The sequence below is a fragment of the Capra hircus genome, chromosome 7, assembly GCF_001704415.2.
Source record: "Capra hircus breed San Clemente chromosome 7, ASM170441v1, whole genome shotgun sequence".
Lineage (NCBI taxonomy): Eukaryota > Metazoa > Chordata > Mammalia > Artiodactyla > Bovidae > Capra > Capra hircus.
Genome location: NC_030814.1, coordinates 44,686,886 through 44,711,536, shown reverse-complemented (window position 1 = coordinate 44,711,536; position 24,651 = coordinate 44,686,886). Strand labels below are relative to the sequence as shown.

The following is a 24,651-nucleotide window of genomic DNA, read 5'->3' as shown; positions in this document are numbered from 1 at the left end:
ATGCAGTCCTGCCCCTTCATTTTACAGAGGAGGAAGCTGGGACTTTGAGAGGGGAAGTGACTTTCCCAGAGTCATAAAGCACGTTAGTGTTAGTGATATGACTGCTTCTCCCAGGTTACTTCAGGTGTTACTGGAAAGCAAGCCAAGACTGCCTACTGCTAAGAACTAAATCTTAGCAGTAGGCATCTTGATGTGATGATGTAAGGGACATCATCAAATCAACTCAGAACAGTGGTTGTTCATTGCGTTGCTACTATGAGCCAAGAAAGCTGTAAGCTTTATCTCCAGGCCTCACAAAACCACGCCAGGTCAAAAGTGTCCCCTTTTTATATTAGAAGAGACTGAAGTTCTGAGATAATGAATGACTCGCTAGTTCCCTTGGGCAAAAAGTGTCAAAGTCCCCATCTATCTGACTCCAAAGTGTATCCTCTTTCAGGATTCCACACTGTCTGCCTAAGTTCATTTGCTCCTCGGGGAGTTTCTGACAGCTGTCAGGGAAGGAGTCCAGACAGAGGGCAGCATGATCCAGGAGTCCATTCATACAACTTTGTGGGCAGGAGGGAGACCTGAAGCCAGGCTGCCAGGCAGTGAGGTGCCTCATAGCTGGTTGAAGAACCAGGTCTGAATCTAGGGGTACTGAGCTTTGAGGAAGGCAGTGAGCTGCTGCTAACAGGTAGATGCTGAAGAGGAAATCCCCTAGTGGGGCTGGTGGTCAGGTGAGGAACAGGGATAGAGACAGATTGGGGAACATCTGTCAGTCCAGAGAGAAAAGTGAAAGCCTCAAAAATAGGTGAGTATGGGATTTCCCTGGTGGTTCAGTGGCTAAGGCCTTTATACTCCCAATGCAAGAGACCCGGGTTCGATCCCTGCCCAAGTCAAGGAACTAGATCCCACATGCTGAAATTAAAAGATCCTGTGTGCCAAGTCCTGCATGCAACAACTAAAACCAGCCAAATAAATAAATAAAATTAATTTGCAGGGCAGCAGCGGAGACGCAGACATACACAACAGACTTGTGGACACAGTGGGCAAGGGAGAGGGCGGGACGAATGCAGAGAGCAGCCTCGACACCTACACCCTCCCATAGGCAACACAGACAGCCAGTGGGGATTACTGTATGACACGGGGAGCTCAACCCAGTGCTCTGTGACAGCCTAGACAAGGAAAAGAAAAAAAATAGAGGGATATGTTCTCCATAAGAGAAAGCATAGAGAGCAAAGAGGACTCAAGATTAGGGCAAGCTTGAGCATGTATCAGAATCACCTACAAGATTTGGTAAAACACAGAGTGCTGGGCCCGGCTCCAGGGTTGTTGGTTTGGGAGTTCGGGGTGGGGCCTGAGGAGTTGCATTCCAGACAATCCCCTGGGTGATGCCAGTGCTGCTGGTCCAGGGACTACACTTCAGGGAGCACTAGTTAGGCCCCCGTTCAGAATTGAGGACAGAAAGCAAATCCTACACAGATTAATGGGATAACCCAGTATATTTGTTTCCTAACACAGATCAACATGAAACTTTGGTATGAGATTATATGCTTATGGCCCCAAGGGTCCAGGATCCTACTGGGTTAAGACATAACCCAGATTTTTCTGAAAAACTCTTTATTTCATTAAACCCAGAGGTCTAGATCGGCCTCTCATGACTGAAAGAGAACAAAAAAGAAGAAAAACTCATTCTAAATACCCTAATTTATAGTCTTGAAGGAACATCCCATTTGGTGGGTCATTCAGTGACTCATAAAGAGAATGAAGTGGTAGGCATGATGCTGAGCTTGTGGTCTAAATAGCCTTAACTCTGTTTCTATGGAAATATATGGGGGTAATTTTCATAATCTACAGGCGTACATGGAAGAAATATTCTTCCTTTTTTTTTCCTTTTTCCAATAGAAATGTGAACCAGTGGTGTATTTGTAAAAGTCTGTCCCTGCTAATATGAACAGCTGATATAGCCCACCTTGGCTTTTGTGTCTGAAGCCATAAACATGCACTGTTCACTCTGCCGTCTTTGGAGAGTAGGCATTTCTGAGCCTGAGAAGGATTTAGCCCTCCCTTCCCCAAAGGAAAGCCACACTTGATCATCATTTTCTTCATTTCTGTCATCACCATCATCAGCAGCATCATGCCTCTGCAAGTCCCTTATCTTTTTAGGCCACAGCTGCGTTTGAAGGTGACAGTTATATGGTAAAGGAGACAGGCCAGGCATTATTATCCACATAGAGCAAGTAGGAAAACTGAAGGGCAGAAAGAATGAGGCTCCTGCTTCTGAGCTGCTCTCAGCAATCCTGGGCACAGAGGATGTCGGCACAGAGGAGGTCACCTGCTAGGCTAAGCCTCTTGGCCATCATCCTGCTTGGTCTTCACAGAGACCCCACATGGTAGGTGCTGTCTTCCTCCATTCTGTCAGCCAGGAAACTGGGATTCAGAGGCACCAGATAACCTTTTCCAAGGTTATACTGTTCACACGTGGCAAAACCAGGGTTTGAACCTGGGCACCCTATCTCCAGGTGAGGACTGCACCATGGAATGCTGCCTGTCTGATGCCGCCGCCTTGACCTCACACCTCCCACAATGAGCCGGCATCCAGCAGAGCCTTGTTTTCTCAACCCACATCCTCCCTGGAAGGGAGGTCCCTCGCACAGCCATGAAGAATTAGGAAGGGAAGTGAGAGTCACTCAATCATATCCAACTCTTTGCGACCCCATGGGCTATGCAGTCCATGGAATTCTGCCGGCCAGAATACTAGAGGGGGTAGCATTTCCTTTCTCCAGGGGAGCTTCCCAACCCAGAGATTGAACCCAGGTCTCCTGCATTGTAGGCAGATTCTTAACCAGCTGAGCTACAAGGGAAGCCCAAGAATACTAGAGTAGGTAGCCTTTGCCTTCTCCACTGGATCTTCCAGACCCAGGAATTGAACCGGGGTCTCCTGCATTGCAGGTGGATTCTTTACCAACTGAGCTATCAGGGAAGCCCTGTTAGGGAGAAAGGGCCCTTCCCTAGATCTTTCCCCAGGAAGATTCTTCAGCTTCCTTAAAAATTCCTAGGGAGCCTTCCACAGGGCAGATCCAAGCTCCATCCCAAGAGATCCTGATTCAGTGGACCTGGGGCAGGCCAGCCCTGGGAGGTTGGGGGAGAACACTTAAACATACCCTGCGTGCTTCTGACACTGTTGCTTCCAGATCTGTTCATGGGGACACAGTGTCAAAAGCACCATTTTTCACTTTTATGACCGTGTGCCACAGTTAGAAATACACTGGGGATCTGTCAGTCCATTACACAAATGCACGCACTGATGCAATATGACTGAAATATTTCCAAAACTGTGCTTTCCGTCATCACCTAGAATACATCCTGATATTCAGTGATTCAGTGTTCTTTTTTCTTCATTACAAATACACACACATACAATTTCATGACCCACCTATGGATTGTGTGTTGCTGTTTAGAAAAAGACAAAACTTCCACTTTTCCTCCTGGAAGAAAAGTCTACTGTATAACTCAATGAATGAAGCCTGGGCCCTAGGCAGCTGCCAGTCTACCCTGGCCCTACCAAACTCCCCATTCCAAGCCTTGAACTTGATCCCTGGCCTAAGCAGCAAGGCAGCCCAGCACAGCCCACTTGCGCCTCATAGCAGATCATCTGCCCCAGTCACTGGCTGTAGTCAGGGCTTCTTGGCAGAAGGCTCACTAGAGGGCAAACAGTGTTATAGAGTCTGCATCTTTCTGGCTTGAAAGGGACTTAGAGCCATTTTGAGGTTAAGACCCCCATTTGCCACCTTGGATCACCTTACAGGCAGAATTCCTGCATGGCCGAGGTCCACCATGCCTTGCTTGCCCTGAGGAGCTCATGGGATAGTTCTCTCACTCATCAGTAGTTCTGACTGTTGGGAAAGGTGAACTGGCCTCTCTCGCAAGGACCATTTGTTCTCCGATGGCAGCCAGGAGGTGTTGGGGAGCTTCAGGGACAGGCAGTCTGCCATGAGGGGTAAGTGCTGGGGTGCCTGGATGCTGGGCCACAAGTCAAGTTAGGAATCAGAATGGGGAGCCTGGCAGGGCCAGAACAGGGTCCTTCCCAGAAAGAAATTAATCTCTTTCCGTAACAGTGCTGAGCATTATGGGCACCTGTGCTAAATGTCTTCAAACGTTACTGTATCCAGTACTCCTGCGACCAGAGCCTCTTCTCCCCATTTCACAGAGGAGCACACTGAGGCTCGGAATGTTATTTATGTTGCTGACCCAAGAACCCATCGTGGATGGCAGGGTGGGCTGGGAGCCCTGGTCCATCTTACCTAAAGCTTGCACTCTTTCTTCCTCGTGGAGTGTCAAACTCAAGTATTCAGAGAAATCACCCAGGAAACATGTTAGAACTGTGAGCAAGTTGCAGAGCAGGATCGTGCACGTAGCTGCTTTCCCATCTGGCCTCCCTAACAGGCATCTCTTGGCTTCTTCAGACCGCATCGCTCGGAACCGCAAGACCATCGTGTGCCCAATGATCGATGTGATTGACCACGATGACTTCCGGTACGAGACGCAGGCGGGGGATGCCATGCGGGGCGCCTTTGACTGGGAGATGTACTATAAGCGGATCCCCATCCCTCCAGAACTGCAGAAAGCTGACCCCAGCGACCCATTTGAGTAAGTATGAGTTACCCAGGCCAGTCCCAGTGGCTGACCCCAGGGACCCCTCCTAATGCACACAGAACTCAGGATCGCCACCTCCCCCAAAAGTCCAGTGTAGGGAGGTGGCGCAGACCTCCCCAGCCAGAAGCACAATCCCTCCCAGTTTGTCACAGAGCTTTGGCTCATGGACCACCAAGCTGGTCACTTCTTTGCCTACCCCAAGACTGGCAGCCAGGGTGGCAAGCCTAGCGCCCAGTTGTCATCATCATCATCCCCGCTGTCATTGTCATTGTCACCACCGTGTTGGTGGTGTTCAGTCGCTAAGCTGTGTCTGACTCTCTGCAACCCCGTGGACTGCAGCATACCAGGCTTCCCTGTCATTCACCATCTCCCGGAGTTTGTTCAGACTCATATCTATTGAGTCGGTGATGCCATCCAACCATCTTATCTTCTGTCACCCGCTTCTCCTTCTGCCCTCAATCTTTCCCAGCATCAGAGTCTATTCCAATGAATTGACTCTTCGCATCAGGTGGCCAAAATATTGGAGTTTCAGCTCCAGCATCTGTCCTTCCAATGAAGGTTCAGGGTTGATTTCCTTTAGGGTTGACTGGTTTGATCTCTTGCAGTCCAAGGGACTCTCGAGAGTCTTCTCCAGCACCACAAGTCACCACCATTTACCGCACATTTTCTCAGTGCCAGGTGCAGTGCTGAGCACACTACACACTGATCCTTTTAACCCCAACAGCCATGTGTAGTAAAAAGTATCATCCATGTTTTCCACATGGCGACACCAGGGCTGTCCAGGTCCCACAGCTGTGAAAGGGCAAAGGCTTAATGCCATGCAGGTCTGGCTGCCTCTGAAGCCAACTTTCCCATCCATCAGTTACAGCCTCTTGGAAGTATCAGGGAGGTAACAGTTTGTCCTCCAGTGGAAGACTGGGAGCACAGGACTGGACGCATCACATCCTGGAATGTGAGCACTGGAGGGAACCAACAGGTCATGGGCTCCAAGCCCTTGCAGAAGAGGAGACTCGGGCCCCAGGGCAGGGAGGGGCTTCCCTGGGCACACCGTGTGCTAGTGGCTAAGCCTGAAACAGAGCCCAGTCCCTCTCTGGTCCCCCGAGCTCCAGAAGGGTCTTTCTGACTGAGGGAGTCAGTCAGCTCACCATCCCAGCTGTCACATGAGCCCCTCTAGCTCTCCTGCCAGAGGTGTGGGAAGGTGCCTGGGCATGAAGCCCAAGTCCAGCCTTTCCTGCTGGGTTAGTTTCCTGATCAGTTTTCTAATTATCACTGCAGTAATAACTTACCACAGCTTACTGGTTCATCAAAACAGCACAGATTCATTCTCATCAAGTTCTGGTGGTCAGAAGTCTGAAAGGGTCCTCCTGGACTAAATCACAGTATCGGCTGTGCCGCGTTTCCTTGAGATGCTCCAGGAAGGGACCCATTCCCATGCCCTTTCCAGCTCCCAGAGGCTGCTCTAGAGAACTCCTGGATGCTGGGAAACATTGAAGACAAAAATAAAATAAATCTTTAAAAAATCCAAATTATAAAAAGGAGGAGAAAGAAGTGTGAGGAGGCAGAAGACGAGAAAGAGGAAGAAGGAGAAGAACCACCACCACCCGGGCTGTCCCGAGTCCAGTAACACCAGAGTCTCTGGGTGGGGATCCAGCCATCCGCTACTAGGTGATGCTGACACGTGGACAGAGTTGAGCACCACTGGCCCAGATGCTTCCCAAGGGACACTCCATCCTTTGTACCCTCCAGTTCCTTCCATAAGTCTCTCTTCTGTAGGCGACAAAGACATCCTGGTCATTTTCTGCACTCCTCCCTACAGTGCCCAGCAGGTGGGCACGCCACAGGCACAGTGCCATGTCATGATATTTGAAAGACACTGGCTTCGGTGGCAGCTCATCCACATACAAACTACACGCCCTTGAGCAGAGTATAGAGCATTTCTGAATTTCAAATTTCTCCTTGTGAAAAGAGGGCTAGTAATAGGGCTTTGTGAGAGCTGGAGATAGTGTTGATGAGGTGAGTGGCACCCACTGGACGCTCAGGACTGTTGTAATTATTACTGTTGAATACGGCCAGGCTGGAGAATATTGTTGAAACAGACCAGGCTGGAGAAGAGGCCTCCCTCTGGAGGCGAAGCCCTTGAGCATCCAAAATGCCTACAGCTAATATCCTGCCTTTTCCACGGCTCCTGCTGCTGGCATCCACCCAAAATGATATTTTTGTGCAGTCTTAGGTTTGATTTTCCATGAAGCGCTGAGTCAAAACCACTCTCTGCCCCTCCAGGCATTACAGCTCCAGCCAGAAAAACCCAAACCCCACAACCTTCATAAGACAGAAGAAAGCTAACACTAATAACACCTTACTTTCCTACAGGACTGAATACTTTCAAAACTATAGCAGCAGTGTGAGCTAGGGAGAGTAGCTGTATGTCCTTGTGTAGATGGGGAAACGGGCTCAGAGAGGTTAAGTCAGTGCTGCCCTGGAGAGAAAAAGTGAACTCACGTATGTGCTTCTCAGTGTCCTCAAAGCCACATTTAAAAAAGGGAAGGAGAAGCAGATAAAATTCATTTTACTACTCCATTTTATTTAGCCCAGTATGTTTAAAATGTTCTCATTTTAACTTGTGACCAACACTTTGAAACTATTAATGAGATCTTTTCTGTTCTTTTTCTTCATATTAAGTCCAGGAACTCCAGTGTGTATCTCACACTGCCAGCACCTCCCAGTTCAGACTGGCCACACTTCGAGTGTCAGTAGCCACGTGTGGCCCCCATACTGGGCAGCACAGGGTTGTGGGGTTATACTCTGTCCCAGATCCTGCCGCAGGTTAGGGAGAGCTGAAGTTGGAGTGAGAGTTTTCCTTGTTTCTGATCCCAAGTCCTATTCACTCATCGCCTACTTCTGGATTATTCCTTCCCAAGAGGAAGCAGTGTATTGTAGCCACATGGGGTGTGGCTTCAGCACAGATTGGAAGCTCAGATCCCAGAGGTGCTGCTTGGTAGCTGTGGAGCCTTGAGCACGTCACCTGTCAGTACTCTGGTTTCTGTGTGCATAAAATGGGGTAATGATAACAGGGCCTCATGAGGTCAACGTGAGGTATAAATTCATTTTAGTAATAAATTAGTTCAGTGCAGCAGTGGGCAAATCCGAGCCCTAGAATGATCTGGGGAATCCCTCCTGAGGGTCCCCTCCTGTGCTGTCCAGGCCCGTCCGCTGCAGGAAGCCTGGCGAGGCGAGTGGGGCACTTCAGTGCTTTCCTAATCAGTCCACTTCCCTGAGCATGCGGTTCCCAAGGCCAGGAGGGTTGTGGAGGCTGCTCTTGGAATGGTTTTTCTTTATGTGCGTGCATGCCAGGTCGCTCAGTCATGTCTGACTCTTTGTGAGCCGATGGACTGTAGCCTGCCAGGCTCCTCCATCCATGGGATTTCCTAGACAAGAATACTGGAGTGGTTGCCATTTCCTTCTCCAGGGAATCTTCTTGACCCAGGGATTGAACCCATGTCTCCTATATTGGCGGGCAGATTCTTTACCACTGTGCCACCTGGGAAACCCAGTTTTCTTTTTTTTTATTTTTTGAGGGTTTGAAGTTGGAGCCAGACATGAGCACAACCACTCAGAGAGGTTTTCATGCAGTAAATGCTGGTGGCCCCTCCCAGGGGAACTGGGGGAGGTCACACCCCATGACTGATCATCTCAGTTCCTGGATTCATGGTTTTTCCTCCTTTCTCTCCCCCAGCTCCACTTTGTCCATACCCACTTCAAATGCCACCCCTCTGAGCACTCTTCCTTGACTCTTGCTCCAGCCTCTCTCCTCACCCCCAAAATATGTAGGCAGAGGCCCCCTCCTTTCCTGTAGTGCTGGTTGCACCTCCCAGAGGCCCTTGGTACACCCAGGCCTGGCTTCTGCACCCTCCCATCCTGAGGTGACCACCCTGCTACACTGACATCCCCTGCAGATTCAACCTGACCCTGATTTACCTCCAGATTCTTCCAGCATCTGCTCCTCAGCTGGCACTCAGTAAATAAACTAATGAGTGAATGAATGAGTAGAGGAATCTTATCCCAGTTTAACTGTAAGAACAAGGACTGTGGCTTCTTTTGTAAACTCTCAGCAGAAAAGCATGCCTATGCTGGGCTTGGAAAGTAAGAATCATCAAATCACCTCATCCAAACACACAGAACCTAAGCTCCATCCCCCAGAAATTGTTGTATAGGTCTGGGGTCAGCCCCAGGAAGCTGTGTTTTCATCTCTCTAAGGCATTCTATAGCCTAGACAGGCTTAGAAAGACCTAATCCAGACCATTTAACCAGTGGGAGAACTGGAGGTAGAGAGAGACATGGAGATATATAGAAATATGATGGAGCTACAAGGCCCACAGAGGGAAAACCCTATGATTCCATTCCACAAGTATTCTTAGGGGTTAACCATGTGAAGGAATCTGGGGTCCACTGGTTAAAACATAGCATTTATGAAGAAGGAAGAAAGCCAGGGGCTGCACTCAGAAGAGCTTTGGATTCCCTGCTGGACGCGAGGGCTATGTTGATGGAGCAGTGAGAAATGGCATCCCTGGGAAAACAGCAGCATCCAAGAGCGGGATACACACCGCCAGGACGTCCACTCTTCACACCACCTCCTTCTTCCCGCAGGTCTCCCGTGATGGCCGGTGGACTGTTCGCCGTGGATCGGAAGTGGTTCTGGGAGCTAGGCGGGTATGACCCAGGCTTGGAGATCTGGGGAGGGGAGCAGTACGAGATCTCCTTCAAGGTAAGCCAGCCCCTGGAAAAACCCCCGGTCCTGGCAGGTTGCCTGCCTAGCAGTGTCTGAGCCTGGGGAGACTGTGGAGGCCTCAGGTTCTGCAGCCCATCTGCTCAATGTTTGCATCATCCCTTCTTAGATGATAGTGTTGGAATAGGACAGGCCTCACTTCACAGAAGAGATGGTGTGTCTCCCATTGAGATGCCCAGCACACCAGCAGAGGGAAAGAGAGCGCGAGACAGTCGAGCAGGACACATAGGCTAGTGGGAAGCTTTGCTCTGAGAACGATCCCCCGGCCTCACGGAGGCCAGCTTGTGCTTAGTGGTTTCTGGCCACCTGTCTCAAGTTTTCCCTTTGTGCCTCTCCCTGCTGGAGTTTGCTCTCCAGAAACCAGGGGCTAGGAGCTTGAGCTGTGGCGTCAGAAAAGCCTGGGCTCCAGTCCCAACATCACTACTCAGTGGCAGTGTGACTTTGGGCAAGTTAGATTACCTCTCTGAGCTTCCTTTCCTCATCTAAGAGAATAATAAGACTACCTTCCTTACAGAACTTTTGTGAAGATCAAATGAGATAATATCTAGAAAATGGTTAGCACCCAACCTGGGGACACAGCCACCAATTAATAACTGATAGAAATTATTAAGGGACTTCACTTTCACGTTTCATGCATTGGAGAAGGAAATGGCAACCCACTCCAATGTTCCTGCCTGGAGAATCCCAGGGACTGGAGAGCCTGGTGGGCTGCTGCCTATGGGGTCGCACAGAGTCGGACACGACAGAAGCGACTTAGCAGCAGCAACAGCAGCAGAAATTATTAAAGAGTTGGAGAATAAATGTTTTCTATAACCTATTAGACCAATCCATGGGCTGTAGAATCTCTGATATTGGTAATAAAGGAGACAATGCTTACTAGTTAAGTACCCAAACTTCTGAGGCCAACTTCTGCCCCTTTTTGTTGGATTTTTGTATTGATCAGAAGTGAAGAATGAAGGCTTTGTCCATCTGTAGGGAAGACTATCTTGTCTTGTGCCCCTGTGGTCGGCTAGGGCCTGGTTCTAACACCCCTGGAACCCTTGGTAACATATATCCCCAGCCCGTGAGGAATGGCCAGCAGCATTACTGGGCTGAGTCCTGTGAATGCACAACCCTGATGTCCACCGAGTCTAGCATCTACTTCCTAGGCAAAGGACCATTGTCACACACACAACAATTAAGGCTTTGGTGCTGGGGTTAGATTGCCCGGGTCAGATTGTAGCTCTGCTGCTTTGTACCAACTGTGTGATCTTGGACAAAGAGACTTTATCCATCTGAACCTCAGTTTCTACTTCCATAAAATGGGTATAGTGACCCTCTATTCTTTACAGGGTTGTTGAGAGGATTAAATAAGACCATTCTTGTTAGGTGCTTCTCAATAAATATCCTAAAATAATGAAATAATAAATAATGAAAAATTGTTTTTATTATTGTCATTGTCACTGCCACTCAGTTCAGAACTGGGGGGCGTTAATTCTTCGGCCACCTGATGCAAAGAACTGACTTATTGGAAAAGACTCTGATGCTAGGAAAGATTGAAGGCAGGAAGAAAAGGGGATGAGAGAGGATGAGATGGTTGGATGGCATCACCGACTCAGTGGACATGAGTTTGAGTAAGCTGCGGGAGTTGGTGATGGACAGGAAAGCCTGGCATGCTGCAGTCCATGGGGTTGCAAAGAGTCAGACACAACTGAGCGACTGAACTGAACTGAGCAAGAAAATAACCTGGAGTTCTCCTGAAACATTATTTTGGTTTGAAAAACAGTCTTTTTCCATTTTACCTTCAGATTTCTGAAGTTATTTCCCATAAGGGAACCAGCACTTTAAATAAAACTAATATTAAAATCGAGGGGTGACATTAAAAATATTTAGCAATAATGATGGCACCAGCCTGAGTGATGCCAGCTGTCAAAAAGCATCCATCCACTCTGGTGTGCAGCAACTCAGGTGCAGCCTGGATCAGAGCTGGCAGGACCCTGTACAGAACCCTTCACACGTGTTTTCTTATTTAATCCTTACAACAGCCCTAGGAGGGTGGTATCATTATTATACCCATTTCACAGGGAGGCAAGTGGAGTACAGACCAAGGTCCCACACAGTTAGAACTAACAGAACCAGGACATGAACCCAGGCCTGCCTGACAGCAGGGTCCGCGCTCTGACCTGCTGTGTTGTACAGGCCTCTGCCGGGACATGAGAGCACTTGAGAGGAAAATTAGCCTGGGAGGTTTCTCTGCAATCTCTTACTTCCTTCTCAGTTTTTGCCTCCTCCTGGGGGCAGTTAACCCCCTCTTGGGGTTAATTTACTAGGCGACTCTACAACCTCTCAGTGAATTGAATTAGTAAACAGCCTAAGTCAAAAATAGTTTTGCTCTCCCAACCAACTCTGATCCATCAGTAGAGGCTGCCCCTTACTGTGTGAATATATATTGTGAGGCTACATTCAGAAAAGAAGTGGTGATTGATTAGTGATGTCTGCCATGGATGCAGGTTTGGTGGGTGACAGCATGTATGTCATTTATAGTATCTCTGCTGCTGCTGCTGCTGCTGCTGCTGCTGCTGCTGCTGCTGCTAAGTCGCTTCAGTCGTGTCTGATTCTGTGCGACTCCATAGACGGCAGCCCAGGGATGGGAGCCTGGTGGGCTGCCGTCTATGGGGTCGCACAGAGTCAGACATGACTGAAGCGTCTCTAGCCGATGCAATTTGGTTTTCCAAATGCCACATCCTTACAGGTACAGTAGAATCACACATAAGGCATCAGAAGAGTTTTAACTTCACAGTTCCTCAGTTTACCAGTTAAACAAACCTAACTTATGAAGTTTGTTCCCATAAATGGACACATCAGAGTTCTGAGTTCTCAGAATATGAACTTCAACAGTGTAATAATCTTTGTTTGTTGTATCCCAAGAACCAAAAGGATTGCCTGACCCCCTTCAGAAAGTCTGTGGAGAGTGGTGATGGTAGAGAAAGGAGCACAAAGGAATTTCTGAACCCAAGTGATCTCATTCTGTGCCTTTCAAAGACCCATCTGATGAGGCTCCTCAGGGAATTATGGCAGAACAAATGGCATTCTCCCCCCACGGTTTATTTACAAAAGACTCAGTAATGGGTGATGAAGTCTCTCATCCAGGAGGGGGAGGGAGGCTGGCTCCTGTTTCCAGTTGATCCACTCCAGAGAGGAAATGAGACTGTGTGGTGAGGAGTCCCCCAGGTCTGGGAGGGACCTTTCTCCCTCGGCTTTCTCTCTCAGGCTGTGGAGCTGGCAGCAGCCCCTCTGCCAGCACGCTGCCTCCCGGGCAGGCTTGCCCACAACACTGAGGGCACATGGGGGCCCAGTGGTCTGCCTGAAATGCCGGCTGTTCAGTTTCAGCCAGAACAGGGCATTTACGAAGGGCCAAATGGCCTCTGATTAATCTCTGCTGGCCCCCTTTTCTTCTTGGTGACAGAGAAGAGAGACTGGTCTGAAAGGCATGAGTGTATTTTCAGAAATTAAGATAAATTGATACATGCCATCACGGCTGATGGATTAATAATTTGGCTCCAATTTCAGACCAGGCCATCTATCCTGATGGGAAAATCCTAGAAAAGATGTTCCGAAGGCTCTGAAATTTCTGGAAGAGTCATTGACTCTTTCCTTCTTCTTCTTTTCTCTCTTAGTCAACACCTTTTGTTTCTAAAAGGCACAGTCATTATGAGAGTTCTTCTGCCTGGCAGTTATACTCTTCCCAGTTCTGATGGTCAGATAATTCTTTAACCCTGTAGCATGGCCTGCAGCCACCTCCACGAGTGGCTGACCATTCCTTGCTTTCTTTCTACCCTCCTCCCCAGTGCATTAGTCTGGACTCTTAGTAACAGATAACCAATATCCTGGTCAATCTGGCTTAAGCAAAAAAAGGTCAGAATTGATTGGCCCACACAACTGAAATTCCAGGGTAGATCCTCCAGGTCCAGCTGGATCCAGAGACTAACCCATCTCATCTAGGCTCCATCTCCCTTAGTTCCTCAGCTCTGCTTTTATCTGAGTTGGCTTCCCTCTCGGGCAAGCTTTCTCTCGTGGAAATACCCAGCAGCCCAGTGGGAAGAGTTTCTGTTTCCCATCATTCCTATAGTAAGTCCCCAAGTCAGGTCTCATTGACCTTCTGGTTCCTTGCTCATCCCTGGGCAGTATTCTGATTGGTCAGCTGCTGTCTCAGTCTAATTGGTCACATGCCCATCCCAGAATCAGGAAGGTGGGATGAGCTGGTTCCCCAAAGAAAAGTCTAGGCACTGTGTGCAGAATAGAGGTGGGACAGGGCAAACCACAGAGGTCCACCTTACCCAGCCATATGGGATGCTCACAAGCCCCAGGCTCTCATGCTTTGCCATCTTTAGGGGCATGCACTGTTCATTCTTCCTAAAGCGCCCTTCCTTAGTCTGGCCAACCCACACTCATCCTTCTGGGCTCAGCCTATCTTATGCCTCCTCTTAGCCTTACCTGAGCTCCCTGTGATGATTAAGGGCCACCCCAGTGTTGCTCCCAGCATGTCTCTGAATTCCTCCCACTGACATGACCCAAAGATTGACGTGTCTCCCCAACTACACTCTGAGCTCCCTGGAGGCAGGGAGGGAGTCTTATTCATCTCTGTACCCTAGTTCCTGGCCCATCATAGGTGTTTTAAATACCTGTTAGTGGCATCAATTCCTATCTGATATACTTTCTTCATCCTGCCCTTCCCAGGCTGACATCTCCATCTTTGGATACTGATGGTGTGATGAGAAAGGTACTCAGTGAGAAAGCAGGGCACTGGCTTCTCATCTCTGCCACTTATCCACCTGGAGACAGGGCCAGTCACTTGACCTCTCTGGCTCTCCCATCCCACATGATACTGATAGAGTTTTCCTTCCTACCCAAGATAGACTCAAATAAGATGCTGCAGAGAAAGCCTTTGGCCTTACACAAGCACGAGTGTGGTTTGGATTAGAGGTGGTGGTGGTAGGATGAGCCAGAAGGGGACTGCACAGCATCCTCAGGAGGCTGAGGTTAGAATGTCTTCAACTCTGAGCTCCTGGAGAAGAGAAGTGTCCACAGGACCACGTGGCTGAGCTGGTATGAGAAAGACATTGGCTTTGGGGCAATGAAAGTGGGCATGTCTTTTTTTAGCAATTCGGCAAAATCTGTTACGTTTCAAAGCAAGCACATTCATTGACCCAAAATTCCACCCTCAGGAGTTTAGCCGAGAGAGACAGAGCAAAGACTGAGGCAGGAGCTATCTGTTGAAGTGTTACTTACCAGAGGGGAAGACTGAACATGACCTTTAGTGTGAGTCCTCAAGGGATATGTAAGTTAGAGCACATCCCAGCAGTGAAATATTATATTAAAAAAGTTCAGTTCAGTCGGATCCAACTCTTTGCGACCACATGAATCAGAGCATGCCAGGCCTCCCTGTCCATCACCAACTCCCGGAGTTCACTCAAACTCATGTCCATCGAGTCAGTGATGCCAGCCAGCCATCTCATCCTCTGTCGTCCCCTTCTCCTCCTGCCCCCAATCCCTCCCAGCATCAAGGTATTTTCAAATGAGTCAGCTCTTGGCATGAGGTGGCCAAAGTATTGGAGTTTCAGCTTCAGCATCCATCCTTCCAGTGAACACCCAGGACTGATCTCCTTTAGGATGGACTGGTTGGATCTCCTTGCAGTCCAAGGGACTCTCAAGAGTCTTCTCCAAAACCACAGTTCAAAAGCATCAATTCTTCGGCACTCAGCTTTCCTCACAGTCCAACTCTCACATCCATACATGACCACTGGAAAAACCATAGCCTTGACTACACAGACCTTTGTTGGCAAGGTAATATCTCTGCTTTTGAATATGCTATCTAGGTTGGTCATAACTTTCCTTCCAAGGAGTAAGCGTCTTTTAATCTCATGGCTGCAGTCACCATCTGCAGTGATTTTGGAGCCTAAAAAAAAAAGTCTGACACTGTTTCTACTGTTTCCCCATTTATTTCCCATGAAATGATGGGACCAGATGCCATGATCTTCATTTTCTGAATGTTGAGCTTTAAGCCAACTTTTTCACTCTCCTCTTTCACTTTCATCAAGAGGCTTTTTAGTTCCTCTTCACTTTCTGCCACAAGGGTGGTGCCCTCTGCATATCTGAGGTTATTGATATTTCTCTCAGAAATCTTGATTCCAGCTTGTGCTTCTTCCAGCCCAGCGTTTCTCATGATGTACTCTGCATAGAAGTTAAATAAGCAGGGTGACAATATACAGCCTTGATGTACTCCTTTTCCTATTTGGAACCAGTCTGTTGTTCCATGTCCAGTTCTAACTGTTGCTTCCTCACCTGCATATAGGTTTCTCAAGAGGCAGATTAGGTGGTCTGGTGTTCCCATCTCTTTCAGAATTTTCCACAGTTCATTGTGATCCACACAGTCAAAGGCTTTGGCATAGTCAAGAAAGCAGAAATCGATGTTTTTCTGGAACTCTCTTGCTTGTTCCATGATCCAGCGGATGTTGGCAATTTGATCTCTGGTTCCTTTGCCTTTTCTAAAACCAGCTTGAACATCTGGAAGTTCACCGTTCACGTATTGCTGAAGCCTGGCTTGGAGAATTTTGAGCATTACTTTACTCGCGTGTGAGATGAGGAGTGCAGTTGTGCAGTAGTTTGAGCATTCTTTGGCATTGTCTTTCTTTGGGATTGGGATGAAAACTGACCTTTTCCAGTCCTGTGGCCACTGCTGAGTTTTCCAAATTTGCTGACATATGGAGTGCAGCACTTTCACAGCATCATCTTTCAGAATTTGAAAGAGCTCCACTGGAATTCCATCACCTCCACTAGCTTTGTTCGTAGTGATGCTTTCTAAGGCCCACTTGACTTCACATTCCAGGATGTCTGGCTCTAGGTGAGTGATCACACCATCGTGATTATCTGGATCATGAAGCTCTTTTCTGTACAGTTCTTCTGTGTATTCTTGCCACCTCTTCTTAATATCTTCTGCTTCTGTTAGGTCCATACCATTTCTGTCCTTTATCGAGCCCATCTTTGCATGAAATGTTCCCTTGGTATCTTTAATTTTCTTGAAGAGATCTCTAGTCTTTCCCATTCTGTTGTTTTCCTCTATTTCTTTGCATTGATCGCTGAGGAAGGCTTTCTTATCTTTCTTTGCTATTCTTTGGAACTCTGCATTCAGATGCTTATATCTTTCCTTTTCTCCTTTGCTTTTCGCTTCTCTTCTTTTCACAGCTATTTGTAAGGCCTCCTCAGACAGCCATTTTGCTTTTTTGCATTTCTTTTTCATGGGGATGGTCTTGATCCCTGTCTCCTGTACAGTGTCACGAACCTCTGTCCATAGTTCATCAGGCACTCTATCTATCAGATCTAGGCCCTTAAATCTATTTCTCACTTCCACTGTATAATCATAAGGGATTTGATTTAGGTCATACCTGAATGGTCTAGTGGTTTTCCCTACTTTCTTCAGTTTCAGTCTGAATTTGGCAATAAGGAATTCATGATCTGAACCACAGTCAGCTCCCGGTCTTGTTTTTGCTGGCTGTATAGAGCTTCTCCATCTTTGGCTGCAAAGAATATAATCAGTCTGATTTAAGTGTTGACCATCTGGTGATGTCCATGTGTAGAGTCTTCTCTTGCATTGTTGGAAGAGGGTGTTTGCTATGACCAGTGCGTTCTCTTAGCAAGACTCTATTAGCCTTTGCCCTGCTTCATTCCGTACTCCAAGGCCAAATTTGCCTGTTACTCCAGGTGTTTCTTGACGTCCTACTTTTGCGTTCCAGTCCCCTCTAATGAAAAGGACATCTTTTTTGGGTGTTAGTTCTAAAAGGTTTTGTAGGTCTTCATAGAACCATTCAACTTCAGCTCATTAAAAAAAAGTTAGATGCACCCAAAATTAAATTTTTAAAGATGTGAAAATTTGTGATTATATATATATAATATATAGTCTCAAATGTTTAATATTCAAAATGTGACTAATGCAGGGCCCTGGTAGCTCAGTGGTAAAGACTCTGCCTGCCAATGCAGGGGACACGGCTTCACTCCCTGTCCAGGGAGATCCCAGATGCTGAGGGACAACTCAGCCCTGCTTAAGCCCTCACCCCTAAAGCCTGGGCTTCATAACAGAATCCACTGCAATAAGAAGCCTACACAACATCATGAAGAGAAGCCCCTCCTTGCCACAACTAGAGAAAGTGTGCACGCAGCAACGAAGACCCAGTGCAGCCATAAACAAATGTATCTTTTTTTTTAATGTGGCAAATGCAAACAAACAAACAAAAAACTGAGAAGAGTATCATTACACCAGCTGAAGTTTACTGAGCACTCACAGCATCGCATGGTCGGAGCAGGGTTTCCAGCCTTGCCCTCTGACTTCAGACCGAGCCTCTGCCCTGCTGTCCTCTGACCTCTGGTGCCTCAAAGGTTTCCCATCCCCTTGGGGTATCTGGGGTGGAAGGGCCACAGTGAGGCTGTCCCTTCCTACCCATGTGTTTCTGCAGCATTGAATGTGTTTATCATCACACATATCACTTCTAGAATCAGGAGAGAAATTAAGATTTAACAATAAGGAAAAACTGTTATTTTTTCAACCCTCTCGGCCCACCCCTCCGCACATACCTCCCAGTGCTTTGTTAGGGCCGTTTGCCAGTTCAGGAAGGAGTTTCCCCCAAGTGAGGCCTACAGAGAAGGGAGTCACAGTAAGGAGCTCCTAGGGAAGGATGGAGCCTCCTGAGTACAGGGTCCACTCCAGGAGGCAGAGGCAGCAGCCCCCTGCTCTGGGAGAGTGAGATGGAGGCCTTCTGAGGGCCTCTTGGGGCAGGATCAGCTGAGCAAGGGAGTGACAGAGAGCCACACGAGGGGACCAGGAAAGCCTTGTTCCCAGAGGGAAACCCACACGTCTGAACAGAGGCAGGAGGCCTCAGCAGTGGGGTCTGCTTAGTCCAACACTGATACAGTTACCAAAGGCCAAGCCAGTCCCAGACTGCCTTGTGCAGATTTAGACAACTCCCAGACCTTGCTTCCATAGAGCTCACAGCATCATCAGGAGGATTAAGTGAAACACAGTGTATGAAAAGAAAGCAGAATACACAGCAGAAACTGGTGAGGGGTAGGGGCTGTGACCTGGTGCCCGAGTGCTGGAAGGTGGCAGAGCCAGGGCCGAACTCCAAATGTCCCGACTCTTGGCCCAGCACTTATCTCACTCCACCGGGAGGGAGGGGGCAGCCTAGAGCAGGGCCCCAGAAGTCAGAACCAACCCCAAGGGGGTTAAGTTGCCACCCGGGAGGGCGTTTGGGGCCCCCACACAGGTGCCAGCCTGCCATCACCTCTCCCAGCCCTTGCACCGCCCTGTCCAGCCCCCACTGACTCAGACCAGGTGCAGCATTGCTGCCGGGAACCCAGCGCTGGCCCCTTTCTTCGCGGGATTATCTGCAGCGTTTGCCTCCTGGCCATGTGTACCCAGACTTTCTAAGAGCTGTCTGCTGGGAACAGGGAGGCATTCTGCCCCTGACTTTGAGCAGCCATTTGAGATTCCATGAACGTCTCTGTCTGTGGGCACCTGCCTCCAGGAAAAAGGCTCGGAGGCTCAAGGGTTGCCTGTGGTACATCACTCCTTAACCAGCACACAGCCATCTCTTCCTGCTTCAGTCTTTTATCACTAAAAATGGCAATAATAACTTCTTCAGAAGTTATAAAAACTAAATGGCATAAAACATTTGTTTGGCCTAGAGACAGACAAAAAGAAGGCAGTCAGTGAGTGGTAGCTGTTTGGATCAAAACCTTCATGTTAAAAAAGGAGGCAGAACAGTCCAGGGATAAAGTACACTGGCTTTGGAATCACACCACCTGTGTTCTGGTACAAGCTCCATCAGCTACTGGCTGTGTGACTTTGGGAAAGTGACTTAACCTCTCTGGATTTCTTCATCTGTAAAGTGGCAATAGAATGACCCTTACTTCATAGGGTGGGTATGAGCACAATATTAGTCAAAGTGTGTTAAAAGCCTAGCTCAGCTCCTGTTGCATTATAAATAATCAATTATGATAGCTGTTAATGTCAGCATTGTGGTCAGTATGTGTGGGCTGTGGTTGCAGGAAGACAGGAGTTGGGGACGCTTTGAGGCTGGCGAGACAGAGGCCAGAGACCTTGGCTTCAGGACCAGCTCTGAAATGAACTCCCGGTGAGACCTGGGACAGCTCATCTGCCCTTTGGGCTGAACCTTTATTTCCTCACTGAAAGGACACAAATAACCCCAAACTCACAGCGCTGTCTAAAGGCATAGTGTGAACTGGCATTACCACCATCTGAGAAGGGCTCTCTTAATCCAGCATAAGCTCGTTCTCAAAGTGTGGTCGCCAGCCCAGCAGCACCAGCATCACCAGGAACTTGTTAGACATGTAAATTCCCAGACTCCACACAGACTTGCTGAGTCAGACATTGTAGGAATGGGGCCCAGCAGTCTGTGTTTTAGCAAGCTCCCCCGGTGATTCTGATGCTCACTCAGGATTGAAAATCATGGCTGTAATGAGTCGGTGAGGTCTTACAGAGTGGAGGCTCAGGCTGGGGTGTGAAAAGACCCCACGTTGGTTGGCAGGGTGGCTCACAGGTACCAACACCTTCACCCCACTTTCAAGGCTCAATATAATCAGGCCCATCTTTGGCTGCCAGTTTCTGTTTCATCTCTTCCAGCAGGGTTTTAGAGCAAGGCTGACCAGCCTATGTGTGAATGAATGAATGTTTGTACTGGGTTGCATTGTTCATGGAAAGGAAACCACACGCACCCAACAGAGAAACATGAGTGCCCTGCAGCTGACTCCCACAGCATCCAGGGTGTGTGGAAGGGTCAGAGGTGACTGGAACAGGGGCAGAGGCCTTGACTGCAAGCCTAGGGTGACCGCTTTGTCCTGCAAACAATATGAGTACCAAGAGGGGTCTTTGTGGAAGACCATGACAGGGTTAGGACTAGGCCTGAGGAAGATCAAAGGTACAGTCTCAAACCTGCCTAGTTCTGGGTGCCCCCACCCTGGATTCCACTCTGGGCTCTGCCACTTAAGAGCTGCGGAGCCCTGGGGAAGGTGCTGGAGCTCGCCAGCCTCGCTTTCCTCATGTGTGAGAGGCACGGCAGTACCTCCCTCACTGGGTGGTTGTGAGATGGCTCTGTATCAAATGTGAGCCAAAACCTAACAGATCCTGCAACTTAATTCATTTATTAAGAAAAAAAAAAAGCTCTAATGTAAGGCGGCCACCCCCCATTTTTTGGCCAAGTTGACTATAAACACCTCAGGATATCACTGAAACAATCAGATATTCAGTTTATTAATTTAGACCCACATATGCTTAAAAGTATATTTTTGATATATAAAATAATATTGGGCTTCCTTCATAGCTCAGTTGGTAAAGAATCCACCTGCAATGCAGGAGACCTGGGTTCTATCCTTGGGTTGGGAAGATCCCCTGGAGAAGGGAAAGGCTACCCACTCCAGTAAAATAATATATTAACCTAGAAATAAATTTAAATGGATTTTTAAAAACTAAAGTTGGGCTTTTTTCCTCCTCTTTTACCAACTGAACCTGGTAACCATTATAAGCATCTAAAACTAACATGAGTGAGATCCTTTCCTGCTGGTAAGACTTCCTAAAACAGTATCTTGTTGTTCAGAACAACCTAATATGTCCAAAATAGTATGAACTTCTGGAAGACATGGATCCAATGTCATTCCTTCTTTCCTGAGAGAAGTTGCGTGGCATATATGTGGCGTGCCCCACCAGTAGAGCCAGCTGCCATGTGCCCAGGTGACAGCATTGAGTTTGCTCGGAGTCCTGTGTGCCTCAGAATTATCTCATTCCAGGCTCGTCACAGCCCTAGGAGGGAAGCACAGTAATTCACCCCATCCATATTGCAGATGAGGAAACTGAGCCTTTCAGATTCACAAAACTTGCTTAAGAGCCAGAACCGAGCTCATCACTGCTACCCTTTGTTCTTCCTAAGCTCACAGATAATGCGGAATAATTGGTAACAATTATTCTTTTAATTGCGTATTAATGCAGCAGCTCCCAAGCACTAGTGAATAGGGTTTGGACTTCACTGGGATCCTCAGCCGAGCTGCCAATAGCAAAGCCATGGCTGGCTGATGGCTTCTCCCTTCCATGGGCAGGTAGGATGCCCATCGATTCCCGATTGGTTTCTAGGCAGCTATTCCCTTGAGTGAGAGGTCTCTTCTCACCCGAGCTCGCTGGCGGATCCCCTCTGCAGGGCGGCCCCTCTGCCACGTGGCCTCCAGGGCCCATTGTGTCTTCCTGATGCTCATCACCACTCATTTCTTTCCTCCTCAGTTTAGGAGATAAGAGCGAGTAATTGTCTTTTATAGACACTGTAATGAAGCCTGTCATCACACAAAAGAAGTTTGCTAATAAAATAAATCAAAGCAGCAATGAAAATGAATGGGGAGCAAGCTTTTACAATTAGATTTGTACTTGTCTAGTGGCATGGTGCTTCCAGGGAGAAGACTGGTGCAGAAGAAACGGCACCAAGAAACAAGCTGGCAGAGTGTGTTCAGAAATTCCCTACGGTGGAACTGGGCTCCCTGCGCAGGCACAGGAGCAGAGGCTAGGGAGGGCACGGAGAGGAAGGGAGACAAGAAACAAGAAGGCTGATGCAGAGACGGGCTGCAAGATGTCTTCTCAGCGGCCCATCTTTGTCCCCATCCAAATATGACAGGGTCCTGGCCAAATGCGGGTGACCTGCAGAGCCTCTCCCCTCTGCCCCCAGCGGGGCTCTTCTCCTGCCACTGTGTTACCTGGGGGAGAGAAGAACCCCTCGGGCAGCCAGGCCCGGTGACTATGCCCCACCCGCCTGGCCCTGTCATTCTCCTGGTCAGTTTCAGGGTCTGCCACCAAGTCAGTCAGAAAAACATCATCTCTTTGAGCTTCACTTTCTCCATCTGGGAAATTGGGCCATAGGATATTAAAAAAAAAAAAAAATGGTGTTGGGTGTATCATTTCAAGGCAGTGGTATTTCTCATCCTTTCGCAAAGAGAAGTGAGTAACACTCATCAGGTTTGCTGTGGCCAGGCATCAAGCTGAGTGCTCTTCACGGCTTGTCTCAGGCCATCTCGGCAGCCTTGCAAGGTAGCAGTGACTCTCATCCCCCAGGTCACATGGCTGCACTGGTGGCGCTGGCATTAGAAAAGAGTGCCTGCTCATACCACCCCCTCGCTGTGGTTGTTGTGGGCCTTGGGTGGCTGCTGTCCTCTGCTGTAAAGGGAGGGAGATGGGGGGCCTGGAGGTACACAGGTAGGTGCCCTGGGCCAGGGGCTGAACCTGGAGTCCATCTCCCCTGCTCAGAGCAAGTCAGGATATAAGTCGATGCCTCTAGCTTTTAACATGTCCCTAGATGGAAAGTCCCCTGCAGTCTCGGGATCCTGCCAGATAACCACAGGGGGGTGGTGCCCGCTGCGTATGGTGTGTTCTGAGTGGCCAGAGTGTGGTTTGTTTGGTTTTTCTAGGATTTATTTATTTTAATTTTTGGCTGTGGTGGGTCTTCATTGCTGCGTGTGGCCTTGCTCTAATTATGGCAAGCTGGGGCTACTCATTTGTCTTTGCAAAAGGATGAGAAATACAGTTGCCTTGAAACGATGCAGTATTTGCCCTTTCACCCAACACCGTCGTGTTTTTTATTTTCATATATCCTGTGGCCCGATTTCCCAAATGGAGAAAAGAGATCTCTTTGGAGCTCAAAGAGATGACGTCGTTTTTCTGACTGGCTTGGTGGCAGAAGCTGACACTGAAGCCACGCCACGGAAGTGGCTTCTCTTGTTGCAGAGCGCAGGCTGGAGGCACACGGGCTCAGTAGTGTGGGCTCTCGGGCTCTGGAGCTCTGGCTCAGTAGCTGCGGTGCAGTCTTTGCTGTTCTGCAGCACGTGAGATCTTCCTGGACCAGGGATCGGACCAGTGTCCCTTGCATTGCAAGGCGGATTCTTAACCACTGGACCACCAGGCAAGCTCCAGAGGGAGTCCTGAGGGGTGAGATGTACCCAGAGCTGCTCAGACCGCTCAGGTGCTCCCAGGGAACTCGGCAGTTGGCAGCAGCTTTCACTGAAAGGTATGCATCTCTCGGAAGGCAGTTTGCATTCTGACTCAGCTGTCAGTGAGTCAGGTCTAGGGCAGGGAAGCCATCGTCCAAAACCAGGACTCCTCCTGGGCTCCAGACATCCTGGGAATCTGAGGGCATTTTGGCTGCCTCAGACCTCTCAGTAGATCAAGGTCACCCTCAGGAACCTTCAGGCTGATGGCCAGCGTGGTCAGGGCCAAAGAATCCTGAGGTCACAGCACAGAGAAGGATCTGGAAATCCATCTGCAAACAGGAAGGCTCCTTGCCAGGCAAAGCCGGAGACACAGCCTTGTTAGCTAATGCAAGTTTAATATGGAGTCGAGAGAGCTGGATGCCAGCCTAGTCAACTGCCCAGAAGACATTCAAAATAGAACAGGGGAAGGCGTGCCCCACCTGCTCCGTGCCGCTCCGCCTCCCGCAAGGTTGGGGCAGCCCAGCGACCCGGGCAGTATCCACCAGACAAAAGCATTGCTTCCACATCAGTCACTCTGTATAAAGGAAGAGTTATTGTTATTGGATGCTGGCGCCTGATCAATATCTCCTGCTTTGAAAATAAACTTCTTGGCTTGGCCTTGACATTAATCTACCATCAGGAGCCCATTATCTTGAGACCAATGTTCTGTTCTATTGACTTGCTCGATTTTTTTTTCTCCCCCAAGATCAGAATATAATTGCATTTCTCCAAGCAGCATTTCCACTAATTGCAGCCTCATATGTGCCTATCCCCTCATGGGATATGACTATTTCCTTCCCAGGGAGGCTTTCCCTGACAGGTGGGGGTAATGCAGCATATCCCATCTGTCTGTCTGATGGGTCTGTCCAGTTACCTTGCTTTGGCTTCTGTAGAGTGCACATCACCGTCTGAAAGCCCCTGTATTAGGTACCTACTGCCACAGGAAAAAATAATCTCAAAGCAGCAGTAGACAGTTATTATCTCAAAGTCGTGGAGAGTCAAGGATTTGGGAGTGGCTAAGTGAGACAGTTCTGCCTGGGTCTGTCATGCAGTTGTGTCAGCCAGGGCTGCAGTCATCTGAAGGCTTGACTGGGGCTGGAGGATCCACTTCTGAGCTGGCTTATTCACGTGGTGGGCAAGTCAGGACTCTTAGCAGAAGACCTCAGCTCCTCACAACCTATGCCTCT

At 48.7% G+C, this 24,651-nt stretch overlaps 1 protein-coding gene across 1 annotated transcript in view; it reads left to right on the top strand.

The window, feature by feature from the left end:
• GALNT10 (polypeptide N-acetylgalactosaminyltransferase 10) overlaps nucleotides 1–24,651 on the top strand; it is a 231,630-nt gene that overhangs the window by 185,816 nt on the left and 21,163 nt on the right. Inside the window, exons 6-7 of the mRNA XM_018050128.1 lie at nucleotides 4,446–4,629; nucleotides 9,280–9,397. Coding sequence (XP_017905617.1) covers nucleotides 4,446–4,629; nucleotides 9,280–9,397 — 302 coding nt within the window. The remainder of the gene's footprint in view (nucleotides 1–4,445; nucleotides 4,630–9,279; nucleotides 9,398–24,651) is intronic.